Raw genomic sequence first — 27,031 nt, 5'->3', positions numbered from 1 at the left:
TGTGACTTTCCGTGCTTCCTACATAATTTACAACAGGTATTATTTTAAGAAACTGTCTTCCTATTTCTTGAGATAACTTTAAATAATACCTTTTAGTAACTTACTATGAATATATGTTATGGAATGTTTTTTAACCAGATTTTTAAAAAGATTTATTCATTTATTTTATATATGTGAGTACACCATACATACCAGAAGAGGGCATTGCATTCCATTATAGATGGCTGTGAGCCAGGCCGGGCAGTGGTGGCACATGCCTGTAATCCTAGCACTCTGGGAGGCAGAGGCAGGTGGATTTCTGAGTTCAAGGCCAACCTGGTCTCCAGAGTGAGTTCCAGGGCAGCCAGGGCTATACAGAGAAACCCTGTCTTGAAAAAACCAAATCCCTCCTCCCCCCCCCCCCCAAAAGATGGTTGTAAACCACCATATAGTTGCTGGGAATAGAACTCAGGACTTCTGGAAATGCAGTTAGTGCTCTTAACTACTGAGTCATCTCTCTAGCCTCACTGAATTTTTTTAAATATCTCATTTAAAGGCTGAGTTTAATTCTACTGTGTGGTTATAAGGAAATGAATTTAAATTTTTTTCCACTTTTAGTTTTTCTCTCTTATTATGTATATGCTTGGACCAAAAGCCTTTGTGAATAAACTGTTCAATCTTTAAAATGAACTCACATACTTAAGCTTTCAGTGTAAGGAATTCATGTGTTTTTATATTTAAAACACTAATATTTTGAGAAACTAATTTGTTATTACTGTGATTTTTATAATTATTAAAGTTACTATTAAGGAGAGTTACGTCCTGGCCAGTAGTAACTGGGACCTTCTTTCCTTGACCTTCCCCATTTTCTTCATTCGTAAACTTCCTATAATATGGGTTTAGAGATATGCAGTCTTGCAAACATGCCCAAATAGTTTCCCTGTCTCCCATGGGTGAATCTGATAAGACAAAAACCATGGTACTTTCCAGGTCTTCTGGCCTTTCTATCTGCCCATGTGGTTTATACATAGGTGGGACCTGCCAGTGCAGGGCTCCTTGACAGAGTCTGCTTTCTGAGGACTCCCTGTTGGGATGAAAGACTAAATGAGGTGTTGGCCGAGGCAAATGACCGTATCTCTAGGCAAACAGCAAAGCACCATTGGGTGCAACTTTCTTACCGGAAGGAAAAACAAGTTTCGTGCATGAAGATTCGCTGCCTGGTTATCTGGGTCAGACACGTTTGTATTTGATGTATTGGCAGTCGGAAGGGTTGTCTCCTCAGAGTTGCTCAGGAAAAACTGAAAGAGAAATGTGTAATTTTCAGTGAATTATTAGAGATCAGATGAAATTCGTAGCAGGAGAGAACAGCATTTAGCAAAGGCTGTTCTTCTGTTCAGTCAGTGAACAGTCCTGGTCTCTACGCTGCCAGTGTGACAGCGCTCAGCTTCTTCTTGACCCTGTGGGATGTTCTAGACTGTAAGTATGTAACCATTACAGAACTCCTTCAGTACGGAAACTCTAGGGCTTCAAGACTGCCGTTGATGAAAACAGGAGCAACTAAATCAAATGTTAAGATGCGCACACGGGAAGGGATGCTAAGCTAGTATCACCACATACACAGATATCCCACCCTCCCTCACAGAATCAGAGAGACATGCCAGAACTGACTTCAGTCTTTGCCATCTGGGTTCAAACATTCAGTGAATCAATAGACTGAAAAAAGGCAGTTGCCTATAGCCACATTTGCCCACAGCTGTATTTGCATACAACCACTTCATTTGCATTCATCGCATTTGGATACAGTAGCTTTATTTGCATATAGCCACATTTACATACATTATTTGTGAGCATTTGTCTTCTCAGATGGTAGGTAAGAGGCCACAAACTTGAGATTTTCCAAAGGTGGGTAGGATTAGCAGTGAGCATTCAGATCTGCATCTAGAAGCAAAGGGCCGACCTATTTGAAAAGCAGGATAATAATACAGAGGGGGACACTCTGAGCCAGCCATTGAACTGAGCACAGGGTCCCCAATGGGGAGCTAGAGAAAGGACCCAAGGAGCTGAAGGGGTTTGCAGCACCACAGGAGGAACAAGGATATGAGCCACCCAGTACCCCCAGAGCTCCCAGGAACAAAAACAACAACCAGAGAGTGCACATGGTGTTACTCATGGCTCCAGACACATTGGCAGCAGAGGATGGCCTTGTTGGACATCAAAGGGAGGAGTGGCCCTTGGACCTGGGAAGGCTCGATTCAGCAGTGTGGGGGAATACCAGGACAGGGAAGTGGGAGAGGGTTAATTGGGGAACAGGGGGAAGGGAGATGGCTTATGGGATTTTTCAGGGGGAGGGACCAGGAAAGGGGGAAATAATTTGAAATGTAAATAAAGGATATATCTAATAAAAAAAAGAAAGGCAGGATAAAAACCAACCCCCTTTCTCCTAGACAAGCTGTTGCATAGACTGCCTCCGTGACCACTGATCAGTTTTCTGCCATGTGACTGGGAATATTAGACATATTCTAGAAAGATAAACTAGAAAGAGCTTCTCTTTATAGGAAGAAATTAATCTGTAAATCTTGGTTGCGTGTTCAGTATAGGGCTAAGCATTCACATTCGAGGTTGAAATGTAAGACTTTCCTGTATTTTTTCACAGTTGCTTTTGTTTACCACTTTATATTCTTGGATGGTACAGTTGTCAACTATCTAGATCAGTTTACTCAAGTAGAAAGGAAAAATGTTTATGATAGTTTGGGTGGCATGTCTTTTTTCCTCCAACAATGATGCTTGATATAATGTTTTTATCAATTATAAATAAAACATATTTAAACATTAATGAAACATAGATATCTTTATCTTCTGCTAAATAACTTGTGTCAAAATACATGATCTCTATTTGATCTATAATTCTGCTAATTTTTTTGGAAAAGTTATCTCAGGAAGAAAACTGAATGAAAAGATTACTTGACACATACCATGCTGTAAAACACCACAGATTTAGATTTGATCAATCCTAAATGCAATTAATTTAAACATGGATGAGCACAGAAAGAAAAGAAGGAGTCTTTTTAGCTTGGGGAGATACTACTAAGTCTAGTTTCAGGAACCCAGGATTTTTAAAATAATTAACAAAGGTTCTTGATCACATCACCAGGGAGACCAAGAAGTGCTGAGTTCATGCTGCGTAGGTAGCAACAGCCTCTATGAAGACCATGCCCTTGCCTGGATGCTATACATAAATACAATGCTATGAACTTGAAAGTCAATAGAAAATGTGGGGGCTCTGGAGGTAGCTTAGCAGTTAAGAGCACTTGCTGCCCTTGCAGAAGACTTAGGTTTTGTTCCCAGCAAGCCTGGGGACATGTGACTAACTGTCTATAACTCATACCCTTTTCTGGTGTCGATGGACATGTGATACACATAGAAACACATGGACACTCATACACATAAAATAAAAATAAGTCTTTAAAAAAAACCAGTAGAAGATGCCAATCATTGTGTGCAAGAACGGTTCCTGAGCACAGTGTCCCTGGAGCAAGACGCTCTTCCCCATTCTTCCATGGTATGCCGTCTCACTTCTCACAGAATCAATGTCCACATAGTGATTATCCAGAGGACTCTGCTGGAGCACTCTAATTTCTAAAGCCTTGGCAATAACTGTAAAATTTAAAGTGTCCAGAAGATACTCTTATTGAGTGTTAAGAGTGCCATGAATGTGGGACTTTTCTTTCAAATTTTATACTTCCCAGCAATTTATCATCATATCTATTAGAAGCATATTTTCCAAGTTCTGTTAACTGTGAACACATGGCCATTTGTGCCTGGTGATGCCTTTGGCTGTCATCTGTTTGGAATTAGAACTTGGAGTTGTTAACTCTCACCTGCGTGAGTCACAAGTGTAGGCTTGATTTGCCTGTAACGATCTCTTGGCATTTCCTCATTTCATGAGGTGGACTGGCACGTAATGACATCACCAGTGTCGGTACCAAAAATGGCAGGGCTATCCAGCTTCCTTCCTTCCTTCCTTCCTTCCTTCCTTCCTTCCTTCCTTCCTTCCTTCCTTTCTCCTCCTTCCTTCCTTCTTTCCTTCCTCCTTCCTTCCTTCCTTTCTTTCCTTTTTTTGAGACGAATGTTTTATGTATTTATTATTTGCCATCTATTATTATCACCATTGCTTATACAATTTATTTTTTATTAGATATATTCTTCATTTACATTTCAAATGTCCCCTTTCCTGGTTCCCCTCCCCCCAAAATCCAATAAACCATCTCCCCTTCCCCAATGAACCCTCCCCTGCTTCCCTGTCCTGGTATTCCTGTACTCTACAGCATCAAGTGTTTCCAGGACCAAGGGCCTCTCCTCCCTTTGGTGTCTAACATGTTCATCCTCTGCTGCCTATGTGTCTGGAGCCATGGGTCCCTCCATGTTACCTCTTTGGCTGATAATTTAGTCCCTGGGAGCTCTGGGAGTACTGGGTGGCTCATATTGTGGTTCCTCCTATGGTGCTGCAAACCCCTTCAGCTCCTTGGGTCCCTTCTCTAGCTCCTCCATTGGGGACCCTGTGCTCAGTTCAATGGCTGGCTGAAAGTGTCCCTCTCTGTATTTGTCTTGCACTAGGAGAGCCTCTCAGGTGACAGCTATATCCAGCTCAGGTCAGCCAGCACTTGTGGGCATCCACAATAGTGTCTGGGTTTTGTAACTGTATGTGGGATGGATCCCTGGGAGGGGCAGTCTCTGGATGGTCTTGCCCTCAGTCTCTGTATCCAGCTTTATCTATTTCGTTTTTTAAGATTATAATATAACCAAATCTTTCTCCTCCTTTCTTCTCCCCAAACACCCCTATATACTTCTGCATTCTTTCTTTCAGATTCATGACCTCTTATTTATTTATTTATTTACTTATTTATTTATTTATTTATTTATTTATTTATTTATTGATATGAATTATCCAGCTTTTCTACATGTGACTCTAGACAGCCTGCTGGACATTCGTGGGGAAGAAAACAAGGCCATTTGTACTTTGATACCAAAGCCTTATGTTTGAAAAACACTACAGGGTAATGATAATTGTTGAGATATTTATTATCATGTAGATGAATATGGAGTGCTTAGGTCATCCTGGTAAAATCTCTGAGGTCACTTCATATACAACTGATCTGGACATTCTCAGAACTGTTAAAATGCAGGGCTGGGAAACCCCACAAGTGAGTGAAACCTGTGTACAGCCTCTACGTACTGTGGCCCGTTCCCATAGCCATCAGCACAGGGAGGCTACCCGCAGCCACCACCCCTCTCAGATTGTCCTGGATACATCTGTCCCATCTCAGGTAAGCAGGACAATGGGGGTTGAGTCCAGAGAAGCCACTGAAAGGGGCTGCGTGCTCCTGGCTGGGAAGACAGAGCCAACGGAAGTTTGCTTGTTCCCGAAGGGCCATGACAGCACTAAGGAAACAAGAATTGTGAAGACAGCATGCTCTGTGAGATAGGCTGGATACAAAAGGACATCAGTGTGCGGTTTCACTCACTGGAGCATCCACAACAGGCAAATCCATAGGGGCAAGAAGGCGGGTGTGCGCAAGGGCTGGAAAGGGAGGACCAGAGATCGGAGGTGCCTGCGCTGCTTTTCAAGTGTAATTAATGCCGTGGAATTGTACATGGCAAAATGATTAAATCAAGGGCTTTAGGTAATATTTTATTCGATAAAAATACATTTAATAAAGATTAATTTAATTTAATTTTATGCATGTTGAGTATTTCATCCATGTGTGTGTACATGCATTACAACATGCATGTCTGGAGCATGCAGAAGACAGAAGAGGGTGTCAGATGTTCAGGAAATGGAGTTATGGATGATTGTGAGTTGCCATGTGTGTTGGAGAAGTTAAACTTGGGTCTTCTGCAAGAGGCACGAGTGCTCTTAGCCAATGTGCCATCATTCCATCCCTGACAATAAATAGTTTCAAAAGGAAATAGAAAAAAATCTTTCCATACCCAGGATACACGGAAGGAGTAAGGAGGAGGAGAGGTGAGGGGAAAGTGATATAATTATACTTTAAAGATAGAAAAAGAAAAGTCCCTTGTCCTAAAGAATGAGAACCTAAGCCCCATAGGAATTTTTTTTTAACCTGAGGAGCTGACTATGATTTTTTAGCAAATTAAATTTTCTGCCAGAAAACCACTTAAATTTCTTCGAGTGATTTAAGCAAACACACACATGCACATATGTACTAACCCCCAACAGACACAAGAGCTACTGTTCTTGTAGATATGTGAGCCCATTCCTGGATCAGCCTCACTGGGCTAATGCAAAAAAGTAGACAGCTTAGGAAGGAAAGGGTCATGGAGTTTGTAAAGAGCGTCCCCAAAGGCACTGCTTTGTGTGGGAAGCTAAGCAGGATGGACATTTGGAAGGAGGGCCAGGTAGGCAGACACAGACCCAACGAGGGGAGCAGGTAACAGTGTGGAGGGAGAATGGGTTTGACTTGCATTCTAGTGGAAGGTAGAGAGGAAGGAAGGGGAGCCCATCTCTTGGCTATGACTGCCCATCTCCTGGCTATGACTGCCCATCTCCTGGCTATGACTGCCCATCTCCTGGCTATGACTGCCCATCTCCTGGCTATGACTGCCCATCTCCTGGCTATGACTGCCCATCTCCTGGCTATGACTGCCCATCACCTGGCTATGACACCCTCTGCTGTCCAGGCTGTTCTCTTCACTCTCCCAAGGTGCCTGGTGTTCCTGAGCACCAGCTGCGTAGGAGAGCCAGGAGGCTGAATCTATGAGGGATGAGTGCACATGGGAGGCTTATCTCTGTAAATCCAGATACAATCTCAGGCAGGGTCAACCACACAAGTCCTTCTCTGTGATTAATACAAACTCCTGGGAAAGTCGTATAGTTACCTAGGTACAACTGCTGTCATTTTGTACACAATGTCAGTTTTTAAACCACTTTAGGATTTCATGTTGGTGTAACCACAAGAAACCCTGCACATGGAAGAGCCCGTGGAGGGTCAGTAAACGTGGCGCACCTCCCACTTGGGAGGGTGGAGCAGTGCTGGCTTCCCAGCTCTGTGTGGTTGGGCAGAAGAGGCAGGACAGCGATGCAGCTCCATTCTTGTCCTCCCAAAGTTTGCTTAGCATGTGGTACGGGACCATACGTCTCACTCACCACCTCTCTTCTCCACCAACTTTGCATGTCTTCCGGTACTCTCTCCTCACTGGCAGTAGGAATCTTCCACGTTAAGAAAGAAGGACAACGAATTGGTACAACCACCCTGGAAATCAGTCTGGCGGTTCCTCTGAAAACTGGGCACCTCACTTCCAGAAGATCCTGCCATACCACTCCTGGGCATATACCCAGAGGATTCCCCACCATGTAATAAGGATACATGCTCTACTATGTTCATAGCAGCCCTATTTATAATTGCCAGATGCTGGAAAGAACCCAGGTATCCCTCAACAGAAGAGTGGATGCAAAAAATGTGGTATATCTACACAATGGAGTACTATTCAGCCATTAGAAACAATGAATTCATGAAATTCTTAGGCAAATGGATGGAGCTAGAGAACATCATACTAAGTGAGGTAACCCAGACTCAAAAGGTGAATCATGGTATGCACTCACTAATAAGTGGATATTAACCTAGAAACCTGGAATACTCAAAACATAATCCACACATCAAATGAGGTACAAGAAGAAAGGAGGAGTGGCCCCTGGTTCTGGAAAGACTCAGTGAAGCAGTATTCGGCAAAACCAGAACGGGGAAGTGGGAAGGGGTGGGTGGGAGGACAGGGGAAGAGAAGGGGGCATACGGGACTTTCGGGGAGTGGGGGGCTAGAAAAGGGGAAATCATTTGAAATGTAAATAAATTATATCGAATAAAAAAATTAAAAAAAAAAAAAAAAGAAAGAAGGACAACAAGATTTCCCCTTCCCGAAGGCAAAATTGTTCTCTCTACATGAATCATAGTCATGGTGGGAAAATGTGTGTCAAACATGTCTACTTGGTCAATTACTATTAGTATTGTTACTTGTCTCCTTGTCAATTATTATTAGTTACCTTACATTGGATACATGTAGTTTCAAATCTGATGTTTCCCAGCTAAAGTCTCTTACAAAAGAGTAGTTCATAAATCTTGGTTGAGTAAGGTCAAACAATATTTTACAAAAAAGAAATGGTTTTGTTTTATACAGTTGCATACTTATCTCATCATTAATTATATACTCATGAACTAAATGAACAGCTATGTCATATAGAGAATACACTTCCTACAATGTGCAGGAAAACAAAGAAAACAAAAAGACCTAATCAAAGAGACATTTTCCAGTTCAATCCCATGTTAGTTGCAGCACTTATCACAACCGCCATCTTTGGAAACAATCTTGATTTGTTATTATTGATGAATGAGTATTGAAAAATGCAGCATATAACACAGAGATATTATGTAGTCTTAGGGGATCCTGTCATGCATGACTCTGGAGGACATTATGCTAAGTGAATCAAGCCAAGTACAGACAGAAAACTACTACATTTTGAACAGTTTTCTGTCTGTACTTGGCTTGATTCACTTAGGGAAATGCAAATCAAAACAACCCTGAGATTTCACCTCACACCAGTCAGAATGGCTAAGATTAAAAACTCAGGAGACAGCAGGTGTTGGTGAAGATCTGGAGAAAAAGGAACACTCCTCCACTGCTGGTGGGATTGCAAGCTTGTACAACCACTCTGGAAATCAGTGTGGCGGTTCCTCAGAAAACTTCTGGAGGACCCTGCTATACTATTCCTGGGCATATACCCAGAGGATTCCCCAGAATGTAATAAGGATACATGCTCCACTATGTTCATAGCAGCCCTATTTATAATAGCCAGAAGCTAGAAAGAACCCAGATGTCCCTCAACGGAGGAATGGCTACAAAAAATGTGGTATATATACACAATGGAGTACTATTCAGCCATTAGAAATGATGAATTCATGAAATTCTTAGACAAATGGATGGAGCTGGATGACATCATCCTAAGTGAGGTAACCCAGTCTCAAAAGTTCACTCATGGTATGCACTCACTGATAAATGGATATTAGCCTAGAAGCTTGGAATACCCAAGACATAATCCACATATCAAATGATGCCCAAGAAGAAGGAAGGAGTGGCCGCTGGTTCTGGAAAGGCTCAGTGCAGCAGTGCAGGGGAATACCAGAACAGGGAAGTGGAAAGGGGTGGATGGGGGAAGAAGGGGAGGGAAGAGGGCTTATGGGACTTTCAGGGAGGGGGGAATCCAGGAAAGGGGAAATCATTTGAAATGTAAATTAAGAATATATCGAATAATAAAAAAGAAAACTACTACATAATCTCACTTATATGTGGAGTCACAAAAAGTTGACCTGATACAGACAGACTGGTTGTTACCAAGGGCAGAGATCAGAAAATGGTCAAAGGATAAAAATCGCAGTTGTGTAGGATGTGTAAATTTAGAGCTCCAATTCATGGTAAGAGCATAGAGCACTGTATAATTTGATAATTAGCTAAAGGAGATTTTAGGCTCTAAATATACACACATACATGTACACATGAACTCACATGCATGCACATATAAACACACACACACACACACACACACACATACACACAATGCACTCATTTGCATTCAGTAAGAAGGGAAGGGGATTGATACCCTAAACTGCTCACTCAAAGTAATTATTTTACTGTATATATGCACACCAAAATATCATGTTCTACACTTCAAATATATAAAATAAAAAGAAAAACCTTATTGATTTTCTTGGCTGTTTTTGAAGATAGTGTCCCACACAGCTCAGCCTGCCCTTGAACTTGCTATGTAGCCCAGGATGAGTTTGAGCTTCTGATCCTCCTGCCTCCACATCACACTCTCCTTTATCATTGTGCTTGGTTCAGGGGATTGACCCCAGGGCCTTCTGAATGCTGGGTAATCAATCTAGCCTGAAACTCACTAATCAGTGTGTTGACATCCTATTAAATGTTGCATTTCTATAGTTTGTATGTGGTTCTGTTGTCCAGTGAAGATAAGTTTCCTGGAAATGTGCCGACTCACTGACTCTCTGCCCACACAGGTGAACTCAGGTGCAGGGTGAGGAGGACTCACAGTAATATTCTTCAGGTACCTTAATACACCCTTAGCAACCATACAAATAACTCAAAACTACAGCCATAGCATCCTGCTCTCCTCTCTAGGCTATTCCTCTGTCCATCCCTTTCAGAAGAGAGGCTCAGACAAAGCATCTCTTTCTTAAACAAACTACAGCAGCAGTTTGAGGCTGGATTCAACAGTCAGGAGGCAATTGGTGTCACAAAGACTTTATGGGAAAGTTTCCAAAGCTTCGAGACATAAGGCTGAAGAGGTTGTTCAGCAGTTAAGAGTACTAGCTGCTCTTCCAGAGGACTCAGCTGGTTTGATCCCTAGCACCTGAGAGGTAGATAACTGATGGTCTCTGTAGCTAACAGCTCTCTGCAACTCCAGTGCCAAGAGATGTGATACTCTCTTTTGGCCTCTGCAGGGACCAGGCATACATGTGGTAGACAGATATGCATAGAAGCAAAACACCCACACATATCCCAAATCAAACCGAACCAAACCAAACCAAACAAAACGAAACCTAACTGAACCAAACCAATCAACCAACCAATGAACAAACCCATCAACTGACCAACCAACTGATCAACCAACCAACCAACCAACTCAACCCAACCCAAACAACCAACTCAATCTGCAAGGCAGACCACAAATGAAATGATCTGTTCAAAGCAAACCTTGATCCAGCCCAGGGGCTTACCATGTTGAACACAGCCATGGTTAGAATGATAGCTGTGGTGACGATTGTGAGGGAGATCCGTGGCCATGGGCGGTTGGCTATGATGCCTGATGATTTCAAAAGCCACATGAGAGACGCAGAGGCCTTCTTACTGCATTGCTGTGAAGAAAGAGAAAGAAGAAACACACTGCTGTTTAGTGTATTCTTTGAAGTGTAAAATGATGGTGTTTAAAACCCGCAAGAAACACCACTTCTTCAAGATTAAACAAATGGTTTTTTTCTCTCCCTGAGGACCCATACCAAGTCACAACCACATTAAAGTTATGTTGGCTGTCAAATTAAGAAGAAATTAAGTGTTTATGACAAGGTATGATATTATTCTGTGTCTTTACAGATAGACATGAAATTATGATTTTAGGTAATTTTGGCAGAGGGAAAATTTCAGTTTATTTTATACTCTGGGGATGTACTAAATGAATATCTCATCTAAAACAATTACTATACATTTAGTTGATTTATGGAGAAAACAGGTCAATGTATTTCATATTCCTTTTACTGCCACAGCAGCTAATCATTAGGACAGATTCAGAATGTAGACAGAATTTGCTGACTGACAGAATCTACAGATATTCAATGGTGGATGGCTTTCTATCACACTATTGGTGGCTCATTCTTTCTACAGAAAAGTTCTCTCTAAAAAATTTATTCCAAACATTTCTCTCTCCTTCTCTGAGATCCACCAAATTTCACCTGTGATCCTGGAATCGGAGCCATCCATTGGCACCTGGTGGGTAGGCGTTTGGTGGCTACCTCAGTGTGCATACAAGTCCTAAGTCATGACAATGACTTCCTTCTTGAGAGCCACCACTAGTCAATACTCCCTGATCTGTGCTGACTGTCGGTAGACCTCGTCATCTGAGGGCCAGTGTAGGCAGCTACACCTGCCTGAAGTCATGGCTGCCCAGAAGCCAGCATTCCACATCCCCTTCCTTATCATACGGCCCTTGCTCGTTCTTTTCACTTTACCACAATGATCACTATGCCTTTGCAATGGTGACATAAATGTCCTGTTTACAGCCAAGCACTCACTTCCCACTATTCTCAGCACCTTGGTCAGCCATTTGCCCCTGCATGAATGTCTGAAAGGCAACTGTAGGTGGGGTGGGAGCGGAGAGAAAAAGAAGAAATGGAGAGGGTATTGGAGAGGGTGGGGGTATAGTAATTGGAATATTTTCTAATTTTTAAAGCTATAATTATTTATTTGATGTGTGTCCACATATGGAATCAGAGGTCGGAGGACAACTTGTAAGAGAGAGCTAGTTTCCAGTTAGAACTTCTGCATCAAGTGTGGTGGCCAGCACCTTTACCTACTGAGCCTTTATTTACTAAGCATCCTCCTGGCCCCTGGTTTCCATGATTTTGACTATCTTAAATACCTTGGATATGTAGAATCATACATTTGCCCTAGTGACTAGTCTTTTCACTCATAATGATTCCCTAAAACTCACCATGCCTGTAGGTGTCACCTCTTTGTCAAGGCAGCGTAAAATCTCATTGTAAGTACATAGTATACTTTTTTTTTTAAAATTTAAGTAGACGTGGGATGCTCCCACCCCATGCTCAAGTGAGCACAGCTATTGAAGCTCTCTTACTACAAAAAGGGATCAGGACCGTTACCGAATGGGAGCAGATGTTCCTTCACCATCTTCCATGGGTTCTGCACTGTAATGTGGTGTTTCACAGCTGCTCTTCCTTCCACTTCTGAATGGATGAACGTCTGTGAATCTCACCTCAGTATGGGTCAGAGGGTAGGGCACAGAGAGCTCCACCCAGGAAGGAGACATGCGATCACATGAGGATGGTGCACTTTAATATGACAGGCAGAGAATCTCTAGGGAGGCAGCCGTCAATCTTTCTGATAGAGACCAGCCCTAAGGGGATGGTCCTGGAAGCAGAACCCCCCACCCCATGTTTATATAGTGGTAGACCTGGTGTAATCTAACTAAAACTCAATGTGAGATAACCCCCAATGGCACCGGCTAACACCCCCCTCTTTTTTTTTAACCTATTTCTTATGTTCTTTTTGAGTTACTCCTAAAATACCATTGACATAAGCCCTGGGATGTGTTGAATGTCAACATGACAGTCAAGGCTGCTGCTGAGTGAGAGGCTGGTAGACGGTAAGCACTAGGCAGTACCTTCCATGCATCCCCACAGCTGTGACACTTCCAGAAAGTTAGTTATACTTTCTTGCTCAATTTATTCACACACCTCCTTGGCCTTTTTGGAGATTTAAACACAAGGCATCTAATAGGAACTCACAAGTGTTGACTTTCCTCATTATTTCAATGAAGAAAACATTGATATATCTCAACAGCATCTCTGTGACTTGGAATCTATTTATTTCATCTTCAGACAAATCAGAAATCAATTCTTTCCATTCTTACTCTTTACTATAGTTCCCTTACCCACAGTCCCTAACATAAAAAGTGAAGAATGTTAGTCTGCAACACACAAGTTCTTTAATGTAGATAAGGACCTATGCTTTGGGGGTCACTCCTTGGGTAGATTATCCTAAGAAGGTGGTCCAGAGTTTGAGTCAATGTTGGTTGACTCCCCGAGCTGAATGCTGATGTAGAAGCCACATTTGACTGGACTCTACAGATTCCCCTCCTACTAGCACACTGGAAGTGATGGAGATCTGTATTTTACATGTTAATCAAACAACAGAGCTTTAACAGGGGTTGGCAATGCTTTGAATCTGGTATCCAATATGGTGATCCTTAACACTCAGAACATGCAAGATGGGTCATGGGCCAAAGGAAGTGCATCATTGCTGTGTAATGAATACTACATCTAGTGGTGCTAATGATACAGAGCACACTCAGATCTGTGTTGTGCAGAAGCAGGGATGAAGTATGGAGATGTGTATCCAAGAAAATCTTATTCTTACGTAGCACAGACTCTGTCAGACTATAATATTTGGTTGGGCTCTGGTCAATTAAAACATCAATTCTGTGTTTGCAGTCTATGAAGTCGGATTAGTATTTTTCAGGAGATAAAAATAATTCCAATCAGTGCACCTGGCTTTATCCCTTCTCCCACACAGTCTTCACTGGACCCTCAAAGCTATGCTTTGAGACAGTTTATAAGCACACCAAGCTAAATGCTCATTATTTTCAAGGTCAGGAAGGCAGGTATCTCTGTTTCTCCCCATTTCGCCAACAAGAGGCAGAATTTAAAACAAATGGCGAGAGCTGGTCATCAGTGCTTGTGTTGAGGAAGAGGAATCAGAGGACTGTGGGGGGACACAGAGAATCTAGTGACGGCAATGAGAAGAACCAAAGATCAGGGTTTTAAAACGAAAGGAGAATTATCAAAGGCTGATGAAGAGTCTAGGCATAGTGATACAGCTGCAATCCCAGCACTGCAGAGGAGGAGGCAGGGAGATCAGGGCTTCAAGGTCATCCTTGCTTATCTAGTAAGTTCAAGGTCAGCCTGGGCTAACAAAGACCCTGGCTCAAACAGAAATGGAAGTATAAAAGGCTGCACTGAAGCCATGACTTGGCATTTTAACTTATTATAAAAAGGACCAACACTGTCTCTATCTTCAGTTCTCTACACGGTTCAAAATATTCAGAATTCAGGACTTCAGTAACATCATTGAGAGAAAGAGGCTTGTCAAAATCCTGACTATTCTGATTTGACATTATAAATGAGAACATTTCAAGTAGTAATGTTGACCTATACTCAGGAGGTGCCACTTAACTGAAGAGGAGATGGTGTCTGGGCCCAAGGTGATGCAGTCCTTGATTTAACTATTAGCATCATTTCAACAGATCTGCTTCTCATTGCTGGGTCCCAGTGCCCAAGGACTGGCTCTTACTTACACTGAGATAGGACTACATTCACCACCAAAAAAGCAGGTTTGATACTAGCTATACTGAGAAATTTAAAGAAAGAACATACACGTCCAGGAACATCTTACCCCAGAGGTTATGCTGGGCCCAGGTCACATGCGGTATAATGGAAAGCTGTGTGGCAAACACTTGTGATCCTAAACAGACAGACCATCCACTGGAGAGTGCTAATATAGAGGACTTGGATTCCAAAAAGCCAAAAAAGATGACTCTGCCATAAAACATGGTTGTCACTGAGGCCTCGGACTTGACTCAGCTCATAAAGCACCGCTTCTCCAACCATGAGGAGGATCTGAGTTCAGATCCCCAGATCCACGCAGGACTCAGTGTGGTACACGTCTGCAATCCCATTGCTCTTAGGTTGAGGTGGGAGGCAGAGATAGCAGAGATCTCTGGAAACAGGGCCAGCTAGTCTTGTGTGTGCAGCACTAAAAAACAAGAGACCCGGTCTCAAACATGGTGGAAGGTGAGGATGGGCCACCTGACGTCATCTTCTGGCTTTCATGTGTGTGTGCTTAGACACACAGAGAAAGAGGACAGAGGCAGGAAGGGAGGGCTGAACGAATGGAGGGATTGAGGGTGGGAAGCAGAGGGAGAGGGAGAGAGGAGGAAAGGGGGAGTTCTCAGTATTGTACAAGTCAGGAGAATGTGGACTTGTTAGAAAAAAATTTAAAAAACAATGATAAATGATCACAACAGAGAAAGATGCTTTTGTACAAAAAAAAAAGCTAACATGTAATATTCTCACGGAAAGGGTATTTCTTACCAAGAAAAAGTCCCAGAGGAATGTGATGGCTCAGAGGCGATAGCTAGATGAATAATTACACAAGCGTAAAGATAATGTGAATAATCTGAGAATAGTAAATACACAAAGATTAGGCAATATGAGCCGGGAAGATGAGAGGGACGACGACGCCGGGATTAGAGGACGGGGTCTGTCTGCCTCACGACGCACTTGCAAGAGCATCTGAGCATCAGGTGCCCAGCACGACCTTTAAAGTAAACTAAAACCAAAGCCCAATAAACAGTCGGGCTGCAGTGCATCACGTCTAAGCTACCGGAGAGAAGACAGTCCATTTGTGAAAAAAAAAAGACAGAAAAGAGGAAAAATGAGTAAAAGAGGCCGAAATGAAACACGGGGAATTAATGCAAGACTATCAATCCCGCCATTGTGTATACACGCAGGCTGCTTGTCAAATGAAGGAGGGGGACTTCCGGATCAGAGAAAGCAGCACGCAGCCACATGTGCTTTACCGGGCTTTTTACCGCGTGATTACTAATTTTCCAAACAGACAAAGAGAAGCCGAGGGCAAGATGGAAAGAAGGTCACCAGCAAGTTCAGCCCAAGAGGCTGCGAGTGCTGTGCTGCCATTAGAGGAGCAGACTTCAATGGACGCGCTCTCCCCAAGGCAGAAGAGAGCTTTGTGTTGGCCGGTGTGTGACCTACTTTTTATCTCCTAGGATGAACTCTGCATTTGTGCTTTCGTCCTTGTCCCACGGGAGGTGGCTGGCTGGGTGGCATCACGCCGCTTCCACTGCTCAAGGCAGGAGGTAATGATGTAGGAAATGTCTTCTGACATTTTCTAAGATAAGCTTTGTTTGGTGGTGGTGGTGGTGGTAGTGGTGTGTGTGTGTGTGCGTGTGCGTGTGTGTGTGTGTGCACACTCTATATCTGGTCAGAATTACTGTTTTATAACAGAGAGGTAAGTTTCTCCCACATGGCTCAGAAATTGTCTGGCAATATCTGTACTCATTATTAGCACTGCCACAGCTGTAATTTCTCCATTACTGGCTCTGAGCATCTGTGAGGGGATAAAGGGGCTTCACGGAGCAGAGGAGGATGAAGTAGAAATGCCTGTGTTTGGGCAGCAACTACCTACAAAACTTTTTCATGTGTGTGATGGTTTGTATATGCTCCGTGCAGGGAGTGGCACTATTAGAAGGTGTTGGAGTAGTTGGGGCCCTGTTGGAGTGGGTGTGTCACTGTGGCTGTGAGCTATCATCCTAGCTGCCTGGAAGCCAGTATTCTGCTAGCAGCCTTCAGATGAAGAGGTAGAGCTCTCAGCTCCTCCTGCACCATGCCTGCCTGGATGCTGCCCTGCTCCTGCCTTGATGATAATGGACTGAACCTCTGAACCTGTAAGCCAGTCCCAAGTAAATGCTGTCCTTAGAAGACTTGCTTTGGACATGGTGTCTGTTCATAGCAATAAAACCCTAACTAAGACAATGTGGATGTTAATGTTATACTGGGTCGTGTGGGAAGCAGATAGGACATTAGTGTTATACCGGATGTATGTAATGGTATGTCAACTGGATGTTGTGTGTGAAGCCATTCCTGTCTTAAGGGAGGAGCTGTTTATGGGTCCTTGTAGAAGAAGGGAATTCCCAACAAGGCTCAGAACAAGTTACTGAATAAACCTTTTCACATCTGAGGGTCACCAGAAAGGAGCTAGGAGCTCTGTGTCATAATGACTCTACTGTTTACACACGGCATGGTTTTCTCCCTTTTATCAGGGCAGCCATGAAATGCCAACCGCTGTGACTTCTGTGTGCTGTATATTCTGTGCAGAAGAGTATGACAGGCACAAAGTTCTGGGGTGGGGGAGTATCACTGGACAAATTTACAGCATTTGTAACTTTTCTCATTTCTGTGACCAAACAGTTAAGAAACATGTGAGAGAGGGCTGTGAGATGCAGTCCGTCACGGCCAGGAGGAAACCTGGGGAGCTGAGAGAGGGGAGAACAGTCAGCTGGAGTTTCCTCTCTCCCCTTCTCATTCAGTCTGGCTCATGTGATGCCACATCCACATTCAGGATAGCTTTTCCATCTTGTGTTAAACAGACCTGGAAACACCATCGTGAATACACCCAGAGATGGGCCTCATTAGTGTCCACACATCTCTTATTCCAGTCGAGTTGAAAATCGAAACTGAAGCTAACCATCATGCTCTCCTCTGCTTGACTTCCTTCTAAAAACCAGCTTCCTTTAATTCTTTACAGCAAGAACTTTGCATCCTTAGCATCAATCTGCCCTTGGCACTCATGTCTGCAGAAGGTTAACAGCTGGTGGGCATTCTGCACATTTTCATAAGTTCAGTGTTTAATTAACAAGTAAATGCTAATCTCATCAGCTCTTACGCAACCAGTAGAATATCCATGGCCCAGAGAATGAGCAGACAGGTGGCAGCACCGTCTCTCCATGACCACCATGGATATCTACTCAATTCTATCTGGAGGGCATCGTGAAAGACACACAACCCTTTCTAAGCCAGTTATGCATCAATAGCTTTGCTGTTGATAGTTAAACAATCATTACAAAACCCTACAAACACCCACATAACCCATTAGTGGGATAAGAATTTCTTCCTAAAGTTACAACTGGCTACTGGAGACTCTTAGTCAAGCATTCCTTTACTGGATGTTCAAGAGTATATATCCTAATTTGCATTTTCCTGAAGGTAAGGCTGTTGGATAATTTTGAAAATATTTATCATATTAGCCATTTGTGTTTTCTCTTCTCAGAACTACCTGCTTAGTTCATTGGCCAATTTATTGATTAGCAGGTTTATATTTTTTAGTGTTTTACATTTAAATGTTTTTTTACAATAAAAATTTACATTTTTATACATTCTGGATATCAATAAAAACTATTACAGCTGACAAAGATTTCATCCCATTGTATAGGCAGTCTATTTCCTCTGCTAATAATTTTCTTTTATGTGATTTCTTATAACATCATTTGTCAATTCTTGGGTAACTTCCTGTACTATTGGAGCCTTGTTTCAGACCTGTAGTGATGTCTATAGCTTGAAGTGTTCCCTTTTCTCCCTAGTAGTCTCAGCACTTCAGTTTTTGACTTAAGAGCTTGGATACATTTGAGTTGATGTTTGTATGGGGTTGGGAGCTATGATGACTCCAGCTGGAATGGCTATCAAGGGAGCCAATGACAACACATGTTAGAGAGGATGCTTGGAAAGAGGCATGCTTATTCATTGCAGGTGCAACCAGTACAGAAATCACTGTGGCTTTTCAAAACGCTAAAAAGAGAACCACCCCATGATCCAGATAGACCACTCTGGGCATATACCCAAGGGGCTCTGCAGCTTACTCAAGAGACATTTGCACACCCATGCTTATTGCTGTGGTCTTCACAGCAAGGTAATGAAATCAGCCTAGGTATCCATAGTATCAGGAATGGATAATGAAAATGTGAAACACACACACACACACACACACACACACACACACACACAGAGAGAGAGGAATTATAGGATGTGGCTGAAAATTATATTAAGCAAGATATGCCAGACTCAGAAACACAAATACCACACCTTCTCTCTCATAATGTGAACTACAGATCTTAATTTACTTTTTGAGACAGGGTCTTAGTTTATAGCCTCAACTGTCCTGGAACTTACTACATAGACCCAAGTGGCCTTGACCTTGTAGTGATTCTGTCTTGGTCTCTCAAAAGCTAGGACTGCAGGTATACATTCATGTGGGAGTGAGCGCATGAACATTGTGAAGGGGTCATGAGCTGAGGCAGGTTTGGGGTAAGTAACAAAGTGGAAAGGATAATTCTGTGGATGGGAGGGTTCAAGTGAGGGAGAATTGGGGGGGTGAGCAGGGGAGGAGGGTTACCCAAAGCAATGCATGTATGAAAATGTATGCATGAGGAAAAGTTGTTCCTCTTTCATGCTAATTGTAAAAGTAACTAAAAAAGGCAAGTTTAGCTTTGCAATCCCTAGCATATCTAGTCTTCTGAGAGGGGAGGCAGACCCTGGTTCTTTGTAGCTTTGAAATTTTCCCAGAATCAGCAGGGAGTTACAAAGAACTTGCTAGTGAGTGTCAAGTAGGTACCAGGGTTTGGGAAGTCCCCAGGGAGGGCGGTGGCAATGATAAAGAAGGACCACCAATTTCATCTTGATAGAACATGGGGGGTCCACAATCTAGGAACAGGAGGGATCAAGAGATATGTTAATTATAAAGACTGGAGTCTCTGAGGCCACAAAGGGAGGCATGTGAAAGACCATAGTATTTTATCAAAAGGAACAGACCCAACTCCTCCATGATTGGCCTCCATGTCAAAGACAAATACAGCTTCTTAGGCACAGGTGTGTAAACAATTGCTCTTAGAATAGGGCTGGATTTGCAGTGGAACCACAGTGATAAACTTAGTGCTGAAGACTAAGAAGCGGGCTAAAGAGGGTTTGTGGGGACAAGGTGAGTCTGCGTGCTTCACCACCAGGAAGGCTATGGATCATGGAAAACCATGCATATTCTCAGAGTTAGCATTCTATTTCCATTTTATGTGAATGATATTTTAGCCGCACATATGTCTGTGTACCTGCATACATCAGGCTGTGCATGCCTGATGTCCAACTTAGGTAGCCTTTCCTATTTTCCCTTGTATCCTATGAAGAAGATGAAATGTTGGCTTATCTTCTGTCTCCCCTTTGGCTTTCTAAGATAGCTTTCATAGTGATCTGGCCAGCTATCAATACTTGCATAATATGAAACACTAAATAAAGAGATGACTTTCATATCCCAAACTAGTGTTCATCTACCATATAAGTTATAAAACTGTACAATCGTTGGCTTAAAATGCAAATAGGTAATGCTTTCTTCCATTTGTTAGGTTTCAAAGTTTTATATCTTCAAATAGATTTAAAAGTCATGTTTAAAATATTTTACGGGGCTGGAGAGATGGGTCAGTGGTTATGAACACTGTCTTATCTTCCAGAGGTCCTGAGCTTAATTCCCAGTAACCACATGGTAGCTTATAACCATTTATAATGGGATCTTGTGCCTTCTTCTGACCTGCAAGGGTTAAATAAATCTAAAAAAATGGTTTAAATATTAACTGTCCTTTACATGAAAACCTCATTCTTGCATTCACTGCTACAAGTAGTATGAAAATCAGAGAGGATTTGAAAACACTTGACAGAAAGAGATGAGCAAACCCACGGAGTACTATGGAGTGACATCAACACTTTTTCTGGGTGCAGTGGTATACGTTCATTTCCCCAGCTATTCAGAAGGTTCAAGTAAGACGATATCAAGTTTGAGGCCAGTCTAGGCCTCAGATTGAGGCCTCATCTCCAGGGCTGAGAAAAGCTATCCACCATTGTAATAGCAGTCAAAAGAGTGCCTTAGTTGTCCATGTGATGACTCAATCTACACCTGAAGCTGTCTCTCCCACTGACCCAAAGGGTGCTAGAAACCACAGTTCTTCAAATATCCGTCAATGATTCCCTTCCTTTTGAAAAAATGACGTAAGCAGTTTCAATAGGATGAAAACACTTCCCAATGGAGTTCTGTGTTTGAAGCACCTACCAAAAGCTGTCCAGCGAAGCACACAAAGAGGATGAAGATGAGGGAGAGAAATGCAGCTCCGAAGGAGAAGCCGAGGATGGGCGTCCTACCAGGAAGGAAAAAGCAACAGGTTAGTTAGGAGGCCACGTCCATCGTCACATCCATCGCTCTGGAAAGCACCAGAGTGATGCTTCTCACTCAACTACGAATTACCTAATCAGGATTTCAACCCTCAATAATTTTTTTTTGAAAAAATGAAAAATGAAACAAACTCAAATGAGATGCATGTCCTTGGAAGAGTGTTGACAGCCAAGGTGGAGCCACACACCACAACCGAATGAACCAGTCCCACAGCATTGGTACTCCATGGCAGAAAGGACCATTTCTTGTTTTGTTTTTTGTTTTTTAAGATTTATCATTATATCTAAGCACACTGTATCTATCTTCAGGCGCACCAGAAGAGGGCATCAGATCTCATTAAGGATGGTTGTGAGCCACCATGTGGTTGCTGAGATTTGAACTCAGGACCTTTGGAAGATCAGTCATCTTTGCTAAGCCATCTCTCCAGCCCTAGAAAGGACCATTTCTATATGGCACACATTTTGTTTGACTTTTCAATCCTCTGTCAGTCCAAAGTCCAAACCTTTCCCTGAGTGGCCTCTTTTCTACTAGTGGTGTCCTAGAACGTATTGTTTCTATGGCTACCACCATGATTGCCTGGAACAGCTCATCCTACCCTTTCTCTGGTGTCCTGAGGACACTGCATCTCCCACGTCCTCCATACCTCCCACCCAGATTCACTTTTATTCAAAATGGACACAGTCAAATGTCTCCTGATCTTCTAGGATTTCATAGGGCAGGCCATGCACATGCTTGATCAAGCCAGCAAACATGAAAAGCATGTCCACCAAATTAAACCTGCCCAGACAGCTTTCAGGCCAGGCTCACATATAAGAACCACCGGCCAGGGCCACAGAGAAAGCTCAGTGGATAAAACACTCACTTGTAAGGATAGAGACTAGAGTTTGCATCCTTAGCTCCCACATAATAAACCAGGTGGGTATGGAAGCTCACGCATTTAGAAGGAGAGACAGTGGCTCTCCAGGATAAGTCACCTGGTAAACTAGCTGCATTGGTGAGTTTCAGGTTCAACAAGAGATCTTTTCCCAGTAAATAAAACAGAGCAATCATTACCAAACCTCAACATTATCTGACTTCACATGCATGTATTCACACACACACACACACACACACACACTACACACCACAAATACATATGATAAAATTTTTTTTATGTATTTCTGAGTAGTATTTTAAATAACGAACAAACTCGAAATCTTTAAAAGTTGTTAAATCCTATCCTAGAATTCAGGACTAAGACAAAGGCTGGAAGCCATTCTTCCAAGAACAACTGAAGATGGCATTCAAATGGAATATCCAAGCAGAGGCCATCATGGAAGCTTATGCCAACACAATTGGCTAGAAAAGGAAAAAAAAAACAAAACAACAGAATATGTAGTGTCAATATGGAGAGAACCTTTATTTTATGTGCATTGGTGTTTTGCTGGCATGTAGGTGAGTGTCAGACCTTGGAGTTACAGACAGTTGTGAGCTATCATATGGGTGCTGGGATTTGGACCAGGGTCCTCTGGAAGAGTAGTCAGTGCCTTTAACTATCGAGCCTTGAAGAGACTGGAAGCACCAGATACAAATGACTCAATAAAACTGCAATTGTACTCCAAGGAAACAGCTTGAGACTCAGAAACAGCACCAAGGCAAGCAGTTGGTGTAACACTTGAAGGCCTCATAATTGGGGACAATCTCTCCACCCACTACCCTGTTCCCCTACACTATTTCAAGACATGATTATGGTGGCCTTGACAAGAGCTGTAAGCTTCAGTTCAAACCAACACTAGGCACCAAGGCATGGAATTCTTCCATAATTTCGCTCTGTTGGTTCTGTTTCTTGGATCAATCTTGATAATGTTGATAGGAAATTACCTATTTTATTTGGATTTTCAAATGTAATGATTCTATGTAACATCTTCAACACAATTCCTGAACCTGAGGATCAGAGATCATTGTGGCAAGATTATAAGAGTGAGATAAATGGGAAATTTGCCGTGAGATTGTTTTCCTGGAAATGTCAGAGAGACTAACCAAGAAGTGTATACTTATCAATGTGGATACCTAAACAAGGCCTGAATACCAACACTACCAAAGCACATGCTGACATAGAAAGGAATGCTCCTGGGTCCTCAACACTAGACAAAGATCCATGGCGACTGGGAATTCTGAGAGCCAGAAAATGGTCTTCCCGGGGAAGAGCTGCCTGCCTCCCGAACTGGTTATCCAGTATCATGTGGTCAACCCCGAGACCTTATGCAATAGCAATTAAAGACAGAGAGGTGATGAATTTGAGCGAGAACAAAGCAGGATGGGGAGTATAGAAGGAGATAGAAGAAGAAGATAATATGATTGAAAGAAAGAAATGGAAGAAGGAAAATAATGTAATTATAATTTCAAAAATAAATTACAAAAAATCTGATATAACGTTGTCTTATAATGCAAAAATTCCATATTATGTGAAATAATTTCATCTTGTGTTTAATTTTTATTTCCTAAAATCTGAATGAACCTTGAAATTTTGCATATTTTCCTGAACTCTAGACTTAGGTTTTTGTTTCACTATTAAGGACTCTGATTTCTGTTCATTTTCTACATTATAGCTTCCAATTAAAATTAAAATTAAAATAACTTTATTGAAACATATGCTGTTCTTTTTATGATTGTTATTTATTTATTTAAGCTTTTTTACGATTGTTATTAACAATATTTGATATTTTCTAATAAATGTACTTAAGGACACAAATATTCCAACAATTATTCTTTTAGCCAAACCCTACAGCTGTTGATTTATAGCTACTCATGTCACTCTTCTCTAAAGCCTATAATTTAAATTTCCATCTTCTTGTAATATGAGAATAATTAAAGCTATGATTATCAAATTCTACAGGGTAGCTATTTTTAGTTGGCCCTTATTATTTCTAATTTCATTATTGCTGAACAGAAACTAAAATTATTTTTTGCTCTGTGTGTGATAAATATGTCATATTTGTACTATGTCATAGGCATTTTGAAATATATATATATAATAGTTGGTAACAGGGTGTGTTGTCAATAAACTTTTTGTCAGAGAAACTGAGAGGTTAGTAAAGTTCTCCAGAGTCTGACTCACTTGACCTGTGACTGTTAGAGTGTAAAAATATTTCACACTGGGATGCTGGGCTTGTCAATATATCTGAACATTCCAATAAATTTTCTTTTTTTATTTCCGAAGAGATGCTGTGGTATATAGAAAAATATGGTTGTTAAATTTTCTTAGCAATTACATCATAATAAAACCCAACTGTCTAAGGGAGGGAATCAAATAACAGTCCTACGAAGCTTGGTGCCTGTGAAGCACAATGCCCAGCCTGGCAGGGTAACCCTAAAGGCACAGTAGTGCCATGCATATTTTGGTGATAAATAACGGGTCTCTGATTGGATCAAGAGCCACTCAACAGGAGAACGTTGCATCTCTCACTGGAAATATAACCAACTAACTAGGGCTAGTGAAGTCACAGATCTTTGAGGAGAACCTACAACTACCACTTTACAAAACTAACATAATTCCTAACTATAGTCTGAATTTTTGTCCTTATACCTATAGGTTAAGTGTCCTCACCTGGAAACAAGAAGCTTTTTTTCTTTTTACAAGAGATAAGAATTATTTCAGAAAACTACAACTAGTAAAAATGAACGAGTTGTGGAGCTCAGTCCCAGTGGACACATCTACACTACAACTCCTGACTCCAGCCTCAGGGGACATTACAGAAAAGATGGCAAAAAGATTTTTAAGAGACGGAGGAATGGGGAGCTTGCTGTGAGGTTGTGTCTCCTCGTCATTTCGGAAGCTACACCCACCAAGGATCAACAGCATGACTACCCAAGCCTGAGCTGAACAAGGATGACAGTAGACATGGTAGACCAAGAAAGGCTCCACCCTCCATGAAGGCAACTAAGAAATCCTTAGAGTGTGAGAAACAGCCTTCCTCAGTGAAGAACACACCAATTGGTTTTCCAATACCAAATGGCCATTCATGAAGACATGTACCTACAAGAGACATTGTATAGATTGATCAGGTCATATTTATATATTTAGGAAGCATATGTATATAGCAACAATTAATGAAAACAGGGGCCAGAATTTGAAAGAGAGCAAGGAGGGGTATATGGGAGGGTTTGGAGGTTGAAAATTAAAGGGTAAAATGATCTAATTATAATCTTAAAAAATAGTTTAAAAACAAACGTTTGGCTTTATTAATTTTCTCTCTTATTTTCTATTTTATTAACCTTAAAATATTCTTTATTTTCCTTTATTTGATTCTAATTTGCTCATCTCTTTCTGCTTCTAAAAGTTGGAACAGTTAAATGATTGAAAGTTTTTCTCTCTTTTAATACAAAGGCAGTAATCTCTACTCACCACTTACTATATTATTAGCTGTATTAGCTATATTTCACATATTTTAATATATGGCCTGTTACTATTAAAACAGTTAAAAATTTCTCTTATGATTTCTTAATAGACTTGTGGCTTATTCACAGACAAATAGTCTAAGGTCAAATACATGGGGATATTTTTAGATGTTTTAGACATTATTTAGATATTAGTGATTATTTCTTATTTGTGATAGATGTCTATATATCAGACTCTAAGATGTAACTCTCTTTAATTTATTTCAATCTTTATCAGATTGATAATTGTTTCAGGGCTTTTCTGGGTTTGTAGAAATTATATATTGGTGAATTTCATGGATATTTGAAGAAAATGTGGCTTGGTTTATGGCTCCATGAAGCAGCACTCAGGAGGCTAATGATTTGATTCCAGCACTCTTCTTTGTTTGTAGAACAAGGGGTGGATCAGCTTCTAGAGCATCCACAGGTGCTATGTGAGCGGCCAATGGAGGAAAGCAATCAGCTGTTCAACCCAGCTGTAGAGCCTGTGAACCACAGTAATGGCCAACTGTGTAAGATATCCCTAGCTTTACAATAGTGCCATATTCATCTTGGTGGTAACCCAAACTAATTGGAGTTATTACTACTTACTGGGAGGGAATTCAACTAAAACTTAGCCAGCTTTTTGTTTCCTAGAGAGGTCACAGACCCTAGAAAAGAACCTGCTAATGTCATTTTCCTAAGTCCTTATAGCAGGGAACAGTGGCACCCATGTCAGAATTGTTCCCATAGACATTCCTATCTTCTGAGGTTGTTATGTACTGCATGCTTGTGTGTCTCAAAACTCATACATTGCACTCTTAGTACCAAGGCAACGCCATTTGAATGGGTGGAGATAGTCTCCAATCATAAGAGGTTCCTCATCAGAACCTATCCACTCTGCCACCTTCACAATGAACATCTGTTTTCTAAAATCCTGTGAAACAGATTCCTGTTGTTTACAAAATATGAAGTCTAGATAGTACTTTGTAACAGCAGACACCTGGGGACAAGGAATACCATGAGTCAAAGTAGTGGTTGGTCAAAAGCTCTTAATTACCTCCATTTATCCAGCCGGTTCTTTCAAAGGCGTGCTCTGGCCCATTAAGCCTACCAAGATGTTTGTGAGACTTAATCAATTTTAATTAGCATTCTGGTTGCAAACCTGTTCCTTTTAAACATATGAGTATAATTGATTTATATACTTGTTGGAAAGTAAATTTGACTCTTTCTTGCCACAAAGCAAGAAAAATTATACCTTTTAGTGGTAATGTTTGACTTTGGCACTTTAATCATCTGTATTGTTACTTTCATGGAAAGGGCTGATTGGAGACTAAGTCCTTTCCCCTTCTATGATTTTGCCTTTTTGAAAGGAAGGTGCCCCTAACAAAGACAGAGACACTCATTCTGGGGGAGAAAAACTCAGCAGGCGTGCTTTCTCGCAAAGCCCACAATTCCTCCTTATTAAAAGCCATTGCATCAGATAAATATGGGTAGA

The 27,031-nt window shown here is 41.6% G+C and overlaps 1 protein-coding gene across 1 annotated transcript in view; it reads right to left on the bottom strand.

The window, feature by feature from the left end:
- The window catches only part of Adcy2 (adenylate cyclase 2), a 381,296-nt gene that overhangs the window by 50,880 nt on the left and 303,385 nt on the right, over positions 1-27,031 (bottom strand). The window contains exons 15-17 of the mRNA XM_052159930.1: positions 21,019-21,103; positions 10,785-10,922; positions 1,158-1,277 (exon numbers count right to left, since the gene is read on the bottom strand). Of these exons, the coding sequence (XP_052015890.1) occupies positions 1,158-1,277; positions 10,785-10,922; positions 21,019-21,103 (343 nt within the window). The remainder of the gene's footprint in view (positions 1-1,157; positions 1,278-10,784; positions 10,923-21,018; positions 21,104-27,031) is intronic.

The sequence above is a fragment of the Apodemus sylvaticus genome, chromosome 16 (genome assembly GCF_947179515.1).
Source record: "Apodemus sylvaticus chromosome 16, mApoSyl1.1, whole genome shotgun sequence".
Taxonomy (NCBI): Eukaryota; Metazoa; Chordata; class Mammalia; order Rodentia; family Muridae; genus Apodemus; species Apodemus sylvaticus.
Note: the sequence above shows the minus strand (reverse complement) of the source record. Positions and strands in the feature narration are given on the sequence as shown.